At 53.7% G+C, this 17,438-nt stretch overlaps 1 protein-coding gene across 6 annotated transcripts in view; it reads right to left on the bottom strand.

Annotated features, from left to right (window-relative positions):
• HYDIN (HYDIN axonemal central pair apparatus protein) overlaps positions 1 to 17,438 on the bottom strand; it is a 389,432-nt gene that overhangs the window by 85,180 nt on the left and 286,814 nt on the right. For all 6 annotated transcript variants that reach the window (XM_089781371.1, XM_089781372.1, XM_089781370.1 and 3 more), the window contains 5 exons: positions 17,058 to 17,241; positions 15,401 to 15,542; positions 14,150 to 14,318; positions 7,512 to 8,174; positions 6,043 to 6,258 (listed from right to left, as the gene is read on the bottom strand). In XM_089781371.1, coding sequence (XP_089637497.1) covers positions 6,043 to 6,258; positions 7,512 to 8,174; positions 14,150 to 14,318; positions 15,401 to 15,542; positions 17,058 to 17,241 — 1,374 coding nt within the window. The remainder of the gene's footprint in view (positions 1 to 6,042; positions 6,259 to 7,511; positions 8,175 to 14,149; positions 14,319 to 15,400; positions 15,543 to 17,057; positions 17,242 to 17,438) is intronic.

Genomic DNA, 17,438 nt, shown 5'->3' with positions numbered 1-17,438 from the left:
CGGGCACTGTGCGCCTTAGCTCTACCTAAGGCCTTCAGGTGGTGTGCGAGCAGCTCCTGTTAGGGGCACTGTGCGCCTTAGCTCTACCTAAGGCCTTCAGGTGGTGTGCGAGCAGCTCCTGTTAGGGGCACTGTGCGCCTTAGCTCTACCTAAGGCCTTCAGGTGGTGTGCGAGCAGCTCCTGTTACGGGCACTGTGCGCCTTAGCTCTACCTAAGGCCTTCAGGTGGTGTGCAAGCAGCTCCTGTTAGGGGCACTGTGCGCCTTAGCTCTACCTAAGGCCTTCAGGTGGTGTGCGAGCAGCTCCTGTTAGGGGCACTGTGCGCCTTAGCTCTACCTAAGGCCTTCAGGTGGTGTGCAAGCAGCTCCTGTTAGGGGCACTGTGCGCCTTAGCTCTACCTAAGGCCTTCAGGTGGTGTGCGAGCAGCTCCTGTTAGGGGCACTGTGCGCCTTAGCTCTACCTAAGGCCTTCAGGTGGTGTGCGAGCAGCTCCTGTTACGGGCACTGTGCGCCTTAGCTCTACCTAAGGCCTTCAGGTGGTGTGCGAGCAGCTCCTGTTACGGGCACTGTGCGCCTTAGCTCTACCTAAGGCCTTCAGGTGGTGTGCGAGCAGCTCCTGTTAGGGGCACTGTGTGCCTTAGCTCTACCTAAGGCCTTCAGGTGGTGTGCAAGCAGCTCCTGTTAGGGGCACTGTGCGCCTTAGCTCTACCTAAGGCCTTCAGGTGGTGTGCGAGCAGCTCCTGTTAGGGGCACTGTGTGCCTTAGCTCTACCTAAGGCCTTCAGGTGGTGTGCAAGCAGCTCCTGTTAGGGGCACTGTGCGCCTTAGCTCTACCTAAGGCCTTCAGGTGGTGTGCGAGCAGCTCCTGTTAGGGGCACTGTGCGCCTTAGCTCTACCTAAGGCCTTCAGGTGGTGTGCAAGCAGCTCCTGTTAGGGGCACTGTGCGCCTTAGCTCTACCTAAGGCCTTCAGGTGGTGTGCGAGCAGCTCCTGTTAGGGGCACTGTGCGCCTTAGCTCTACCTAAGGCCTTCAGGTGGTGTGCGAGCAGCTCCTGTTAGGGGCACTGTGCGCCTTAGCTCTACCTAAGGCCTTCAGGTGGTGTGCGAGCAGCTCCTGTTAGGGGCACTGTGCGCCTTAGCTCTACCTAAGGCCTTCAGGTGGTGTGCAAGCAGCTCCTGTTAGGGGCACTGTGTGCCTTAGCTCTACCTAAGGCCTTCAGGTGGTGTGCGAGCAGCTCCTGTTAGGGGCACTGTGTGCCTTAGCTCTACCTAAGGCCTTCAGGTGGTGTGCGAGCAGCTCCTGTTAGGGGCACTGTGTGCCTTAACTCTACCTAAGGCCTTCAGGTGGTGTGCGAGCAGCTCCTGTTAGGGGCACTGTGCGCCTTAGCTCTACCTAAGGCCTTCAGGTGGTGTGCGAGCAGCTCCTGTTAGGGGCACTGTGCGCCTTAGCTCTACCTAAGGCCTTCAGGTGGTGTGCGAGCAGCTCCTGTTACGGGCACTGTGCGCCTTAGCTCTACCTAAGGCCTTCAGGTGGTGTGCAAGCAGCTCCTGTTACGGGCACTGTGCGCCTTAGCTCTACCTAAGGCCTTCAGGTGGTGTGCAAGCAGCTCCTGTTACGGGCACTGTGCGCCTTAGCTCTACCTAAGGCCTTCAGGTGGTGTGCAAGCAGCTCCTGTTACGGGCACTGTGCGCCTTAGCTCTACCTAAGGCCTTCAGGTGGTGTGCGAGCAGCTCCTGTTAGGGGCACTGTGCGCCTTAGCTCTACCTAAGGCCTTCAGGTGGTGTGCGAGCAGCTCCTGTTAGGGGCACTGTGCGCCTTAGCTCTACCTAAGGCCTTCAGGTGGTGTGCAAGCAGCTCCTGTTAGGGGCACTGTGCGCCTTAGCTCTACCTAAGGCCTTCAGGTGGTGTGCAAGCAGCTCCTGTTAGGGGCACTGTGCGCCTTAGCTCTACCTAAGGCCTTCAGGTGGTGTGCAAGCAGCTCCTGTTAGGGGCACTGTGCGCCTTAGCTCTACCTAAGGCCTTCAGGTGGTGTGCGAGCAGCTCCTGTTAGGGGCACTGTGCGCCTTAGCTCTACCTAAGGCCTTCAGGTGGTGTGCGAGCAGCTCCTGTTAGGGGCACTGTGCGCCTTAGCTCTACCTAAGGCCTTCAGGTGGTGTGCGAGCAGCTCCTGTTAGGGGCACTGTGCGCCTTAGCTCTACCTAAGGCCTTCAGGTGGTGTGCGAGCAGCTCCTGTTAGGGGCACTGTGCGCCTTAGCTCTACCTAAGGCCTTCAGGTGGTGTGCAAGCAGCTCCTGTTAGGGGCACTGTGCGCCTTAGCTCTACCTAAGGCCTTCAGGTGGTGTGCGAGCAGCTCCTGTTAGGGGCACTGTGCGCCTTAGCTCTACCTAAGGCCTTCAGGTGGTGTGCGAGCAGCTCCTGTTAGGGGCACTGTGCGCCTTAGCTCTACCTAAGGCCTTCAGGTGGTGTGCAAGCAGCTCCTGTTAGGGGCACTGTGCGCCTTAGCTCTACCTAAGGCCTTCAGGTGGTGTGCGAGCAGCTCCTGTTAGGGGCACTGTGCGCCTTAGCTCTACCTAAGGCCTTCAGGTGGTGTGCGAGCAGCTCCTGTTACGGGCACTGTGCGCCTTAGCTCTACCTAAGGCCTTCAGGTGGTGTGCGAGCAGCTCCTGTTACGGGCACTGTGCGCCTTAGCTCTACCTAAGGCCTTCAGGTGGTGTGCGAGCAGCTCCTGTTAGGGGCACTGTGTGCCTTAGCTCTACCTAAGGCCTTCAGGTGGTGTGCAAGCAGCTCCTGTTAGGGGCACTGTGCGCCTTAGCTCTACCTAAGGCCTTCAGGTGGTGTGCGAGCAGCTCCTGTTAGGGGCACTGTGCGCCTTAGCTCTACCTAAGGCCTTCAGGTGGTGTGCAAGCAGCTCCTGTTAGGGGCACTGTGCGCCTTAGCTCTACCTAAGGCCTTCAGGTGGTGTGCGAGCAGCTCCTGTTAGGGGCACTGTGCGCCTTAGCTCTACCTAAGGCCTTCAGGTGGTGTGCAAGCAGCTCCTGTTAGGGGCACTGTGCGCCTTAGCTCTACCTAAGGCCTTCAGGTGGTGTGCGAGCAGCTCCTGTTAGGGGCACTGTGCGCCTTAGCTCTACCTAAGGCCTTCAGGTGGTGTGCGAGCAGCTCCTGTTAGGGGCACTGTGCGCCTTAGCTCTACCTAAGGCCTTCAGGTGGTGTGCGAGCAGCTCCTGTTAGGGGCACTGTGCGCCTTAGCTCTACCTAAGGCCTTCAGGTGGTGTGCAAGCAGCTCCTGTTAGGGGCACTGTGTGCCTTAGCTCTACCTAAGGCCTTCAGGTGGTGTGCGAGCAGCTCCTGTTAGGGGCACTGTGTGCCTTAGCTCTACTTAAGGCCTTCAGGTGGTGTGCGAGCAGCTCCTGTTAGGGGCACTGTGTGCCTTAACTCTACCTAAGGCCTTCAGGTGGTGTGCGAGCAGCTCCTGTTAGGGGCACTGTGCGCCTTAGCTCTACCTAAGGCCTTCAGGTGGTGTGCGAGCAGCTCCTGTTAGGGGCACTGTGCGCCTTAGCTCTACCTAAGGCCTTCAGGTGGTGTGCGAGCAGCTCCTGTTACGGGCACTGTGCGCCTTAGCTCTACCTAAGGCCTTCAGGTGGTGTGCAAGCAGCTCCTGTTACGGGCACTGTGCGCCTTAGCTCTACCTAAGGCCTTCAGGTGGTGTGCAAGCAGCTCCTGTTACGGGCACTGTGCGCCTTAGCTCTACCTAAGGCCTTCAGGTGGTGTGCAAGCAGCTCCTGTTACGGGCACTGTGCGCCTTAGCTCTACCTAAGGCCTTCAGGTGGTGTGCGAGCAGCTCCTGTTAGGGGCACTGTGTGCCTTAGCTCTACCTAAGGCCTTCAGGTGGTGTGCGAGCAGCTCCTGTTAGGGGCACTGTGCGCCTTAGCTCTACCTAAGGCCTTCAGGTGGTGTGCAAGCAGCTCCTGTTAGGGGCACTGTGCGCCTTAGCTCTACCTAAGGCCTTCAGGTGGTGTGCGAGCAGCTCCTGTTAGGGGCACTGTGCGCCTTAGCTCTACCTAAGGCCTTCAGGTGGTGTGCAAGCAGCTCCTGTTAGGGGCACTGTGCGCCTTAGCTCTACCTAAGGCCTTCAGGTGGTGTGCAAGCAGCTCCTGTTACGGGCACTGTGCGCCTTAGCTCTACCTAAGGCCTTCAGGTGGGTCAGTGGGACAGATAACAAATAATGAGCATCCGCCCTACGCCTGATGGACGGCTTCTTTCCGCCTCCCATTTGTTGTTTGGTTTTTCATTTCATCAAGGAAATCTCTGCTTGTGAAATGCCTGGAAACTCCTAACCAGAACAACGGGGTTGCAGCTTGTGACTTTTCATGCTCTGTAAGAACCTTTCAAAGGCTTTTCTTCCCCTTCCATCTTCTTTGCTGACTGACATTGATTTCTCCCCCCCCTTTGCTGACTGACATTGATTTCTCCCCCCCCTTTGCTGACTGACATTGATTTCTCCCCCCCCCTTTGCCCCCCCCCCCCTTTGCTGACTGACATTGATTTCTCCTCCCCCCCCTTTGCTGACTGACATTGATTTCTCCTCCCCCCCCTTTGCTGACTGACATTGATTTCTCCTCCCCCCCCTTTGCTGACTGACATTGATTTCTCCCTCCCCTTTGCTGACTGACATTGATTTCTCCTCCCCCCCCTTTGCTGACTGACATTGATTTCTCCTCCCCCCCTTTGCTGACTGACATTGATTTCTCCTCCCCCCCTTTGCTGACTGACATTGATTTCTCCTCCCCCCCCTTTGCTGACTGACATTGATTTCTCCTCCCCCCCTTTGCTGACTGACATTGATTTCTCCTCCCCCCCCTTTGCTGACTGACATTGATTTCTCCCTCCCCTTTGCTGACTGACATTGATTTCTCCTCCCCCCCCTTTGCTGACTGACATTGATTTCTCCTCCCCCCCTTTGCTGACTGACATTGATTTCTCCTCCCCCCCCTTTGCTGACTGACATTGATTTCTCCCTCCCCTTTGCTGACTGACATTGATTTCTCCTCCCCCCCCTTTGCTGACTGACATTGATTTCTCCCTCCCCTTTGCTGACTGACATTGATTTCTCCCCCCCCCTTTGCTGACTGACATTGATTTCTCCCTCCCCTTTGCTGACTGACATTGATTTCTCCCCCCCCCTTTGCTGACTGACATTGATTTCTCCTCCCCCCCCTTTGCTGACTGACATTGATTTCTCCTCCCCCCCCCTTTGCTGACTGACATTGATTTCTCCTCCCCCCCCTTTGCTGACTGACATTGATTTCTCCCTCCCCTTTGCTGACTGACATTGATTTCTCCCTCCCCTTTGCTGACTGACATTGATTTCTCCTCTCCCCCCCTTTGCTGACTGACATTGATTTCTCCTCCCCCCCCCTTTGCTGACTGACATTGATTTCTCCTCCCCCCCGGTGCTTTGAACTACACAGTAGAGAAAATGGTTCTTTACTTAAAGGAGAATTGGAAACAGCTTGGTTTGGTTTTTAAATCAGCTCAGGTCCAAGCTCAAGGCCCACAAGTGGGCGCGAATCCTCACAGCAAACAGAGGAGCTGTGGTTCTTTAAAAGTTAGTAACATCGGGGTGATGGATCAGAAACAGCAGGGTTAACATGTTAAAAATATGCATCTCCAACTGCGCAGCTGATATGCATGCACCATTACCATGACTCTGCAAGGGTCCAGGAAAACTGTCTTTGTGCAAGTGCCACAGGTCAGCGGTGTGTGAAGTCATGGGAACAGTATGTGCAAATCACAGCTTACGGTTCATTATTATTTATTAATTACTTTATTACAACACATGGGACCCCTGTTGTGCAAGGTGCTGTACAAACACAGAATAGGGCTGGAGCCTGATATCAGTCTACATTTTCCTACACACAGGGACATGTCATTTCTGCACTGCAATTTCATCACATGGTCAGGTCTTGCAGTGCACAGCCCATCGTTCCATCCCCCTGGGAACCTTCGGAAAAAGAAAGAAAAACCCATTGCTACTTAGCCTGGTACCTTGGCCACAAGGACAGCAACAGCAGCTTCTGCACTGCCCTCAGCACCCTTCTTTTCCTCATCCATATTCGTATCCTCAGGCACGACAAAGGTGAAGTGCTTGAGGGCTTCTCCAGCCACATGAGGCATCCGTTTCTCTGGGTAGGGAATCACGGAGAAAAACGCAGTCGGAGGGTTGGGTGGCCCTGATGGACCAAGCCCCAAGCCATCCAAGATCTAAGCCAGGAGAGAAAGCCTTTCATTAATGCCTCCTTCACCGTCATGCAGATCACAGAAGTCATGGACTCCGTGACTTTCCGGGACCTGCAGGGTTTTTGCAGCCACCCGAGCAGCTGACCCAGGCTGAGGTGGCCCCCAGGTGCCAGCTGCACTGGCCACTGATCAGGTGGACCCAAGCAGCTGGCAGTCTGTGAGTAGCAGCAGCATCCTGGGCCTCTCCCCAACCAGAAAGAAACAGTGGCAGGACCTTGAGCTACCTGCCACCTGAAGCAGCAGCAGCAGGCCCTAGGCCGTGCTCCCCCACCCAGAGCAGCAGTGACAAGGGCTCAAGCTGCTTCCTATCCAGAGCAGCAGCAGCAGCAGGGAACCAAGCCACCCAGCACCTTGGAGCATCAGCAGTGGTGCCCAGCCTGAGCTCTGCCCTGCACGAGCAGTGGGGCCCTAGGCTGCCCCCTCCCGCAGCACAGTGCCACCATGGGAGTGCCCTACAGAACAGCGACGCTTTAGTCAGGGGTATTTGTATCTTACAAGTCCTGGGCAGGTCAGAGGCCATGAACGTTTGGTCATTACCTGTGATGGGTCCATGACTTTACTAAAAATTCTCGAGACTACATCGTAGCCTCCAGCTTCTTCTACAGAGAGGAGCCGTGTGTTACTGCTGCCCACGAGGCAGGCGTGAGAGTGGGCTATGAGCACTAATGTAGTGGAAAAGGCCCAGGGCATTGTCAGCCCACGGAAATCTTTCCTGCCAGACAGGGGGAGGAATCTATCACAGAGTTACGGAGGTCAGCACTGTGGCCCCAGCAGCCACCGGACTCGGGCTATTTGCAGATCTCTCTCCGTTGGAAAGGAGCAGCCAGGAGGGCCGAGCCAGAGAAGAGGAGAGGAAGGAGAGACGTCTGAGATGAGGAAAGAGAATGCGACAGGAGGAAGAGGAAGAGGAGGAAAAGAAAACGAAAGCGGAAGAACAAAGATGGGGCTAATACTGGATAACACCATTTTGCACCTATTCCCAGACACGCAGGGCTGACCCGAGTCCCCGTGAGAAGCAGCTCTGGAGTACTCTAGGCCTGGGGCCAGGTTCCTGTTACATACACGCACCTCCAGGCTCTGCAACAGGGCTCAGGGTTGCAAAGTTCCAAGCTCAGCACCTCTCAGGCTGGAGCCTAATAAAGACTGGGCAAATCACGCAGCCTTTCTCTGCCTTGGGTTCCCCACTGCTCTCTTTCCCGGGGGAGACAGGGGGTCACCTGTTCTATTTTTGGCAGCTTGCCACTCTCCAGGATCCTCTTCTCACTTGGCTCCTCTGAGTTCAGGACCTGGAAGTCCAAGCATGGTATCCCCACGTCCTGGTCTTTGTCTGCTCCTTCCACCGCTTCTCCCTCCAGTCCAGACACCTTGGACTCCTCCAGTGCCTTTAGCTTTTCCAGGCGCTCCTTCTCAGCTCTCTCCTTTTCCAGCCGTTCCCTCTCAGCTCTCTCCTTCTCCAGCCTCTCCTGACGCTCCCTTTCCCTGTCCTTCCGGCCCTTGCGGCCAGACGGAGCCTGACGCTGATCTTCTGCTTCATGCTGAGGCTCCTCAAGGCCCGGGGCTGATAGCTGGACACCCTGCACCCGGTCCCAGAGCGACAAAATCTGGACAATTTCCTTCTGGGCAGCCTCATAGACTTTAAACCTCTGTCTCAAGCTCTTCTCGTGGTCACTTGCCACCTCTTTTTCGGTGTCCTCCTGCTCTGTGATCGGAGGGGGCATCGGCCCGAGTGGCAGGGGGTCCGGCAGAGCTTGTTTGCTCCGCTTCTTCTTGTCCTCCTTGTCACATGCCATGGAATCTGGACGCTCCCTCACAGACACCTTCCTCTCTACCCCTTCGTTCAGCCTGAGGTCCGACCGATTGGGCGTGAAGCTATTGGCAGCCTATCAAGTCGGGGTACAGAAAGGGAAGGGAACATTTTCAAGTACCGATTGCAGAGCCGTCCTTAGGATTTCTGGTGCCCTATGCAGTACGAATAAATTGCCCCCCTTCCCCCGACTTGCTCTTCACAAAACAAGCATAAGTTGACAGGATTGGAAAACTTGCCACTTGCACTTCATTAAAAACGGTTTAACCCACTGAAGCCCCCTCTAGTGCTGACGGACTAAGCGCTCGTTTAGCAGGACCAGGTGTCAACATCTTTTGTTTCTCTGCTGGAAACTGGCCCCGTCCCTCCCGCAACCCACGGGTCACAAATAACTCTCCATTTCATTCCCTAGCTTTGGCTAAGGTGCTGATTTCCTTTTTAAAAAAGATTGAAATTGGACTCAGGACCATTAACCAGCATTTTTTGCAACCAAATTGTTAAATGGCAATCTCACATGATTTTGATCAAGATGTTTAAAATGCCACCGACACTGGCAAAAAAAGGAAAACCAGTCTGTTATGAACCCTGTCCAGAACCCACAGTTGGAAAAAACGCAAAGAGGAGACCAGGGGAAAGGCAGAGTGGGGAGGGTGCATGGAAGGGGAGGTAGGGGAACAGGAGAGGCCAGTGGGGGGGGGGGCAGGGAAATGGGGATATTGGGGAGACTGGGAGGAGGCAGGGGAAGAGGAAAACAGTGGAGTGTAGGGCAGGCAATGAGTGGGGAACTGATGGGTGCAGCGGAGTGGGGGGCAGGAGAACAGGGTGACGGTGGGTGGGCAGGGAGGGAGACACGGGGGGACGCATTGGTGGACATGGATCTCTTTCCAAATTAATACTTGATCAGCAGCTCCTCCCTCCTGAGAGGTGGGGGGCCCATGCCCTGCAGGGGTCCTGCTGCTCAGCCCTGGGAATCATAGAACCATGGAGCTGGAAGAGACCTCAGAAGGTCAAGTCCAGCCCCCTGCGCTAGGCAGGACCAATCCCAACTATATCCACCTGGCCGGGGCTTTGTCAAGCCGAGACTTAAACACCTCTAGGGATGGAGACTCCACTACTTCCCTAGGGAACCCATTCCAGTGCTTCACTACCCTCCTAGGGAAATAGTTTTTCCTAATATCCAACCTGGACCTCTCCCACCACAACTTGAGACCATTGCTCCTTGTTCTACCATCTGTCACTACTGAGAACAGCCTCTCTCCAGCCTCTTTGGAACCCCCCTTCAGGAAGTTGAAGGCTGCTCTCAAATCCCCCCTCACTCTTCGCTTCTGCAGAGTAAACAGACCCAAATCCCTCAGCCTCTCCGCATAGGTCACATGCTCCAGCACCCTCAGCATTTTGGGTGCCCTCCGTTGTACCCCCTCCAATGTGTCCACATCCTTTCTATAGTGAGGGGTCCAGAACTGGACACAATACTCCAGATGTGGCCTCACCAAAGCCGAATAAAGGGGAATAATCACTTCTCTGGATCTACTGGCAAAGCTCCTCTTAATGAACCTAATATGCCATTAGCCTTCTTGGCTACAAGGACACACTGTTGACTCATCTCCAGCTTCTCACCCACTGCAACCCCCAGGTCCTTTTCTGCAGAATTGCTACTACTGTATGTAGCTGGTTGGTCCCCACCTGTAACAATGCTTGGGATTCTTCCGTCCCAAGTGCAGGACTCTACACTTGTCCTTGTTGAACCTCATCAGATTTCTTGTGGCCTAATCCTCCAATTTGTCTAAGGCTCTCTGTACCCTATCTCTGCCCTCGAGCATATCTACCTTTCCCCCAGCTTAGTGTCATCTGCAGACTTGCTGAGGGTGCAATCCAGCCCCTCATCCAGGTCATGAATAAAGATATTGAACCAAACCGGCCCTAGAACCGAACCTTGGGGCACTCCGCTAGAAACCGACCGCCATCCTGACATCGAGCCATTGATCACTACCCGCTGGGCCCGGCCTTCTAGCCTCTTTCTATCCATCTTACCGTCCATTTATCCAATCCACATTCCCTTAACTTGCTGGCAAGAATATTGTGGGAGACCGTATCAAAAGCCTTGCTAAAGTCAAGGTCTATCACATCCACTGACTTTCCCATGTCCACAGAGTCAGTTACCTCATCATAGAAGCTCCTCCTGGGGAAGAGGGGGAGACCGAGGCTGGGCTCCATGTAGGGGTGGGGGCAGAGGGAGACTCCTTACGCTCTGCAGCAGCCCCAGCCTGGCGTGTGCACCCACTGACTTGGAGGCTGGCTACTCCCCCACTCTGGCAGCTGCATGGTGCCTCAGGGGCCTATGCACCTGCGTCCTTTGTGCATTGGTAGGGATGGCCCTGACTAACCCCTAGCCAGCAAGGTTATCGTTTGCACCTCCCTCAGAACCCTGGGCCTGTTCTAGGGCTTCCTGTGCTAGACGCAGCATGGACACCAAGGAGAGGGCAAGCTGGCGTGTGAGAGACAGGCGAGCGCTGTCGCATCCCCGCACAACGCTCTCCTCAGCTACCGCTTCTCCAGGCGCAGAGGCTGAAAAGGCAGCAATGAGGGTAGTGGTTGGGCGAGCCCAGGTTGCCAACCAAACTCAGCTCTGCTGTAAGGGACTGCCATGAAGCGAATGGGAAGAGGGTGTGCCCGGCATCTCGGACATTTGGGCCCTAGTGAATACAGCCCAGGCAGCACGCCCCAATAAAAGAGATTCTGGCCCTGTACGACATACTGGGCATTGTGTTCACTCTGCTTTGTTATGTGATTCCTACTGTCCTCTGCTGCTCTGTGGTAATTCGGCGTGTGCCTCAGTTTCCCCGGGCACTGCACTGGAACCCGGCTGGGGATACGAATGTTGGGTGTGGCTCTCAGTGGGGCTGCCCCATCTTAGCATGTACACAACAATAGCTCAGGATCTCTGCATTGGGGGTGCACCCTGGTGACACTTTGTCTGGGAATCTGAAGAGGGGGCGGAGCTCCCTCCAGGACAGGGCCGGACTGAGCCATTCCAGCGCTCTGGGCAGACAGTTTAATTGCACCGCGCGTTGGGGGAGGGCACATGCGCGGCCCCACCCCCGTGCTGGCGAGCAAGGTAGGGCGCATGCGCGGCCCCGCCCCCGCCCAGCACAAGGGGGAAGGCGCCCAGAGCTGGCAGCGGCAGGACGCACGTGCCCAGCCCGGCGCAGCCCAGGGCAGGCCAAGCCTGGCCATGCATTGACCCGTGGCCACGGGGGGAAGGGCACTGCTGGCTGGTGCTGCAGGGGTTAACGCGGCCCCTGCTCCGGGCGGCCGCTGCAGGGTGGCTGCTGGGAGATGCTGCAGCCTGCGATCCAGGAGCCGGGTGCTCGGCGCCTGATGGCAGCTATAGGTTGGCGTCCCAGGTAGCTGCCCGGCTAGCCCATTCCTTAATCCAACCCTGCTCCAGGATGTGGGACCAGCTGCCCTGGCTCTGGGCCAACCCTACCCACAAGATGGATTGTATTGATCCCTGTAACAGCAGGTTTAAAACAAACAAAAGGAAGTTTTTCTTCACTCTGTGCACAGTCAACCTGTGGAACTCCTTGCCAAAGGATGTTGTGAAGACTAAGACTTTAACAAGGTTCAAAAAAGAGCTAGATTGATTCATGGAGGTTAGTTCCATCAATGGCTATTAGCCAGGATGGGTACGAATGGTGTCCCTAGCCTCTGTTAGTCTAGAAATGGATGACAGGAGAGGGATCACGTGATGATTACCTGTTGTGTTCCCTCCCTCTGGGGCATCTGGCCATAATAAAATGTGTGAACTTGAGTGCCTAGTTTTAAAGGAGGATACTGATATAATAGGTATCACAGAAACTTGGTGGAATGAGGACAATCAATGGGATACAGTCATACCATGCTACAAAATATACTGGAAGGACAGAGCAGGTCGTGCTGGTGGGGGAGTGGCCTGTACATGAAAGAAAATGTAGAATCAAGTGAAGCAAAAATCTTAAATGAGCCAAAATGTTCCATAGAATCTCTATGGATAGGAATTCCATGCTCCAAAACTAAGACTATAGCTGTAGGGATCTATCATCACCCACCTGACCAGGACAGCGATAGTGACATTGAAATGCTGAGGGAGGTTACAGGGGCTTCCAGAATAAACTCAGTAATAGTGGGGGATTTCAACTCTCCCCATACCGACTGGACACACGTCACCTCAGGACGCGATGCAGAGATAAAGTTTCTTGATACCTTAAACGACTGCTTCTTGGAGCAGCTGGTTCTGGAAGCCACAAGGGGCGAGGCTGTGCTTGATTTAGTCCAGGGGTGGGCAAAAGGGCCTCCGCGGGCCGGATCCGGCCCACCAAGTGAAGGCCCTGTTGCTCCCCCCCAGGCCTGGGGACAGGGGGAGCGCAGAGTTTTCTCTGCCCTGCCAGGAATGCATGGCACTTGGAAGTGCCAGGCACTCCTGGCAGGGCTGGAGGAGGCTTCGCGTGCTCCTCCACCCCAGGCCAATCAGGGCGAAGTTTCCTCCACTCTGTGGCACTTAGAAGTGCCATGCGATCCCCTGCTCCCAGGCCCCGAATGGCCTGGGGGGGAGAGAGCGTGTGAAGCCTCCTCCCACCCAGCCAGGAGTGCGCGGTGCTTTTATGCGCCATGCAGGGTGGGGACAGAGTGGAGGAAACTTCGTATGCTCCCCCGCCCCTAGGCCAAGATTGGGCTGGGGGCAGGGGAGAGTGGGAAGTCTCCTCCCAGCCAGGGGCATGGGCACCTAGGGAGAAGGGGGGGGGGGGGTGGGCAAAGGTGCTCCCCCACCCCAGATCAATCATGGTCTTGGGGTGGGGAACCCAGAAGTATCCCAGCCCCGCCCCTTCCAGTGTGGCCTGGGGCAAAAAATGATTGCCCACCCCTAGTGAAGAGCTTCAAAAAGATCTCACCAAACGACGTTATTGGGCAACAAAATGGCAAATGAAATTTCATGTGGATAAGCGTAAGTAATGCACATTGGAAAAAATAACCCCAACTAGACATAAAACACGACAGGGACTAATTTGGCTACAACTACTCAGGAGATCTTGACATTGTGGATAGTTCTCTGAAAACATCCACCACAATGTAAGAAGTAGGGCTCACCAAATGAATGAATTGGCAGCAGGTTAAAAACAAACAAAAGGAAGTTTTTCTTCACTCTGTGCACAGTCAACCTGTGGAACTCCTTGCCAGAGGATGTGGTGAAGGCTAGCACTTTAACCACGTTCAAAAAAGAGCTAGACAGATTCATGGAGCTTAGTTCCATCAATGGCTGTTAGCTAGGATGGGTAGGAATGGTGTCCCTTGCCTCTGTTTCTCTGGAGGTGGGAGACGGGGTGGTTCACGTGAGGATTACCTGATGTGTTCCCTCCCTCTGGGGCACCAGGTAATGGCCACTGTGGGCAGACAGGACACTGAGCTAGATGGACCTTTGGTCTGACCCAGTCTGGCTGCTCTTATGTTCTCAAGTCTGTGCTACGCTGTGTCCTTGTGAACCAATAACCCTTCTGTTCTACCTGCCGGCTGACAGTTATATGTGACTGCAGAGGGGATGCAGGGCCCTGCGACTCCCCCACACTCCAGGACAGGCAATGGTGGGAAGAGGAGGGCTGTCTAGGACTTCCAGCCCAAAGCAGCAGGCATCGATGGATTGCCACAAAGAACAGATCAGATGTCACGATGCAAAAGAGGCAGAAAGACCAATTCCTAACATACAAGAGACTAAAACCACATGCACTTTGTGGGTCAAAACCAGCCAGTGCATTTGCGGAAAGTCAGCGTGGTCTGTAGAGAGCAGGTGCCACAAGCTTCAACTGGGAAACACCACTGGCTGACCAGCACTGTGCTGTGCAGCAGCTGCAGGTTTCCAACAGTCTTAAAAAACAGAACCATGTTACACATTCATCTCTATTGTCTGGCCTCATAAATTACATGCGATTGGCCCTCCAGCTACTTTGGTGCTGGCTTGTGTGCCGTGGCAAGGTCAGCGCAGAAGCAGAGTTCAGCAGCTTTATTAAAATAACCACGCACCTGTTTGCTTCCCAGCTGGCTTTTCTTTCCCAGTGCCTCATCTTTGTCTTTTCCAGGATCCCTCCTCAACCGCTTGGTCTTTTTCCTCATCTCTTCTTCCTCTCGCAAGCGCTCCAGTTCCTGCTGGTACCTCTTTTCCTCAAGCTCTCGAGCCAACTTCTCCATCTCCCTTCAGCAAAGCAGACAGAAAACTCAAACTCACCATCTGCTCTGAGCCCTGCAGCACCCTGAGACAAATGTACAGCCAAACCCAGAGATCCTCAGGCCAGAAGGGACCCTCAGATAATCCCCTCTCACCTCCTGCAGAGCATCCAGGTCAGTAATACAGCTGCTCATTCGGAAACCCACACAATACATAACTGAACTCACCTCAACTTAAAAACAAACACACTGATTTTTTGTCTTCTCTTTGTTTGGCCTCAACTGAGGAAAGCATTTAACTAAGCGCCTAACTTTAACCATGCCACTGACTTCAGCGGGACTTAAGTACATGCGTAAGTGCTCCTACTGAATAAGTATGATTATCTGAATAAGAACCTAATTCTCTATCACGCACCCTTTGACTACATTAATATTTATGGCCAGTGCCACAACACGAACTAAGTCAAGGAGAGGGGTATTGGGCAGATAACACTGGAAGGAGTTATCTACTGTGAAAATAGCAACAAAACAGAGTCAATATCATTGATGCGTGATTTTCAAGGAATAAGAGAAGACGTTCTCTATGTCTCTAGAACAGGGTTGTTCTTAATTTAGGATGGATAAAGCATGATACCACCTAGTTTTATCCAGTCCTTCTCATCAATCAGCAGGGCTCAAAGTACTGGACACAGGAAGGTTAGTATCATTACTTTATACATGGGGAAACTAAGGCACAGCAAGGGACAGTCGCTTACCAAGGTCACCCAGGAGGCCAGAAGCAGAGCCTGGACTAGAACTCAGGTCTCCCAAGTGCCAGCCTAGTGTGCTATCCCTGCAAGAGGGTCATTTGGTCCTTATGTGAGAGCAGAGGCTCTATCACCTCTTGTGAGCTGCTCCTCCCACTTCCTGAGCCATAGAGGAAAAACAGAACTTCCTGCAGCTGCTTCTGAGCTTCAGTCCCACGTCCCACTCACCCCTGCTCAGACCGCCACCCCTGCCTGCCTGATAAAAGCAGCCCGCTAGCGCCAGTCCATGGTGCTGAGGGAAGGCACAGGTAAGCACAGAAGATGGAGCAGCTCTGCCAGGCAGCTGCAGGGACAGTTCACACACCTCTTTTTCCGCTCCCGTAGCGCTTGCAACAGCTCGTTATCAAACTGAACCTTCTGCTCCTCAGTGAGAGCGTCGTACTCTTCCTCATCCATCTCCTGGAGACGAGCCTTCTCCCTCGCAAGGGCATCTTTCTTTTCCTGCTCTGTCATGCAGCCAGGGAAACGCACCAGTTGAAAACAGGACAAGCCCTCCCCCTGCTGCCAGATTCTGCAGTGCCCCACGGTCACACAAGGGCATGTTCCCCTCTCTGGTTAGAAGCCACTGAGTCAGGGGCTGCAGGTGGGGGATGGCACATGTCTACACTGCAGCGTAAGCCCACAGCTTAAACTCAGGCTTTACCCCTTCAGTCCGCACACAAATAGGGCTAAATCATGGGGATGGAGGGGCCAAGCCTGAGTCAAGCCAGGACCCAGAGTTCAAGCCTTCTTACTCTGCGGTGCAGATGCAGCCCACTGGCCTTGTTCTCTGGGAATTTGCCAATAGTATCTGGCTGACTTTCTGTGACTCTGGATTGACAAGTTTCCCCACACAGCACCACAAGCAAAAAGGGATCTAGGGGATGGGTGTCTGGGCTGGGGCCCACATAATGCAAGGTAGCTCTTAGAAAATCTCAAATCATTTTAAAAACAAAAAAGTTCAAAACTTCAGCTAGTATAAGGTAAGCCAAGAAAGTTTAAAACATTTAGTCTCTCATACTACACATAGCAAGGAATCTAAAGGCAGTTCTATGATTCTATGAAATTGTGGGACAAATACAGGACACTGGCACTTATAATCAGCCATCAGAATAATGATATGTGGGTGAAAGTGCTGATTTAACAGCTCTTCCTATTCGTTGCGACTGGGAAAGGGCTGGTTTAGTATTCTTTCTTCCATAACATATTCTCTCTCTCTCTCTATGTAGATACAATATTGGTGCACAAGACAAAACTCACTCTGCTCATGTATGGAAAATCTTAGCGGGAATTCCCCTCCCCCCCAGGAGATAGTCCCAGCAGGAATGCAATGAATCCATAGGAGAGTTAGAGCTACCTGATGATCCTGATGCAAGAGCACAGCTACCCCAAAAACAGAGCTAGAGCTTAGATTCATCCCAGGCACCTAGATTGTGCCCTTTTCTTCCATGAGAATTTCTCTTCCTTGTTCCACTGCCAGAGTCTCCAACACACTAGGGGGATCTCAGGACCTCTCCCTAAAACCACTCCCGTGTGTTGGCTCCTAGATACATAGCTTGGTTACTGTGTGCCCTGGTTTGCCTTTAACGGATAGAATCCTGAACTGGACCACAACTCCCAACATGCACCACAGCCAGGATTACCCAGGATGCACTGCCTGATGCATCATGGGAGAGGAAGTCTGACAGGGATCCTGACCTACAAAGGAGAATAGGAGCATGAGGTGGCTGTACTACAACTCCCATGAGGCACCATAGTAACACTTCCAAACTGAAATATTTTGGTATCTGAATTTTTACTCTCACTCCAAAAATCTACGTTTTCAACGTAACATTTTGATGAAAACAATATTTTTGTTTTGGTCAAAATTTTTGGAGGTGGAAAAATTCCCAGTTTTCTGACAGCTGCTATTAGAAATGCCTATACAGACAGATGTGTTAGAGGTGTGACTGTCTGGGTGTTCACAGAAGAAACCTTCTCACCTTCCTGCTCTTTCTTGGCCTTCTCCCTCGCCTTCATGGCAGCATAATTCTGGCACAGGTTCACCGCATAGATGTAACGCCGGTTGTTGATTGCTTTGAGCAGGCACAGAAGAGCAGAAGGCATACTGCAGGCAAAGAGGGTCTCTAGTCCATCAAACACCACTCCCTGATAGCAGTCGCTCAGCTGTGAATGTGGAACACAAAGGACATAAATCCACCCTCCAGGGGACAGGGTATTCTCATCAATAAACAGAACTAGTCGGACGTAAAAGCATATTCGCAAGCATTCTCACTGGCTGGTCAGCAAACCCGAGTGGCCTGTTGGGAGCGCCAAGGAGCCCTACCAGAATGCAGTACAGGGAATGTCCCAAAGCGCAGTGC

This window comes from Pelodiscus sinensis, chromosome 12 (assembly GCF_052426305.1).
Source record: "Pelodiscus sinensis isolate ZL-2025 chromosome 12, ASM5242630v1, whole genome shotgun sequence".
In the NCBI taxonomy this organism is placed as follows: Eukaryota; Metazoa; Chordata; order Testudines; family Trionychidae; genus Pelodiscus; species Pelodiscus sinensis.
Note: the sequence above shows the minus strand (reverse complement) of the source record. Positions and strands in the feature narration are given on the sequence as shown.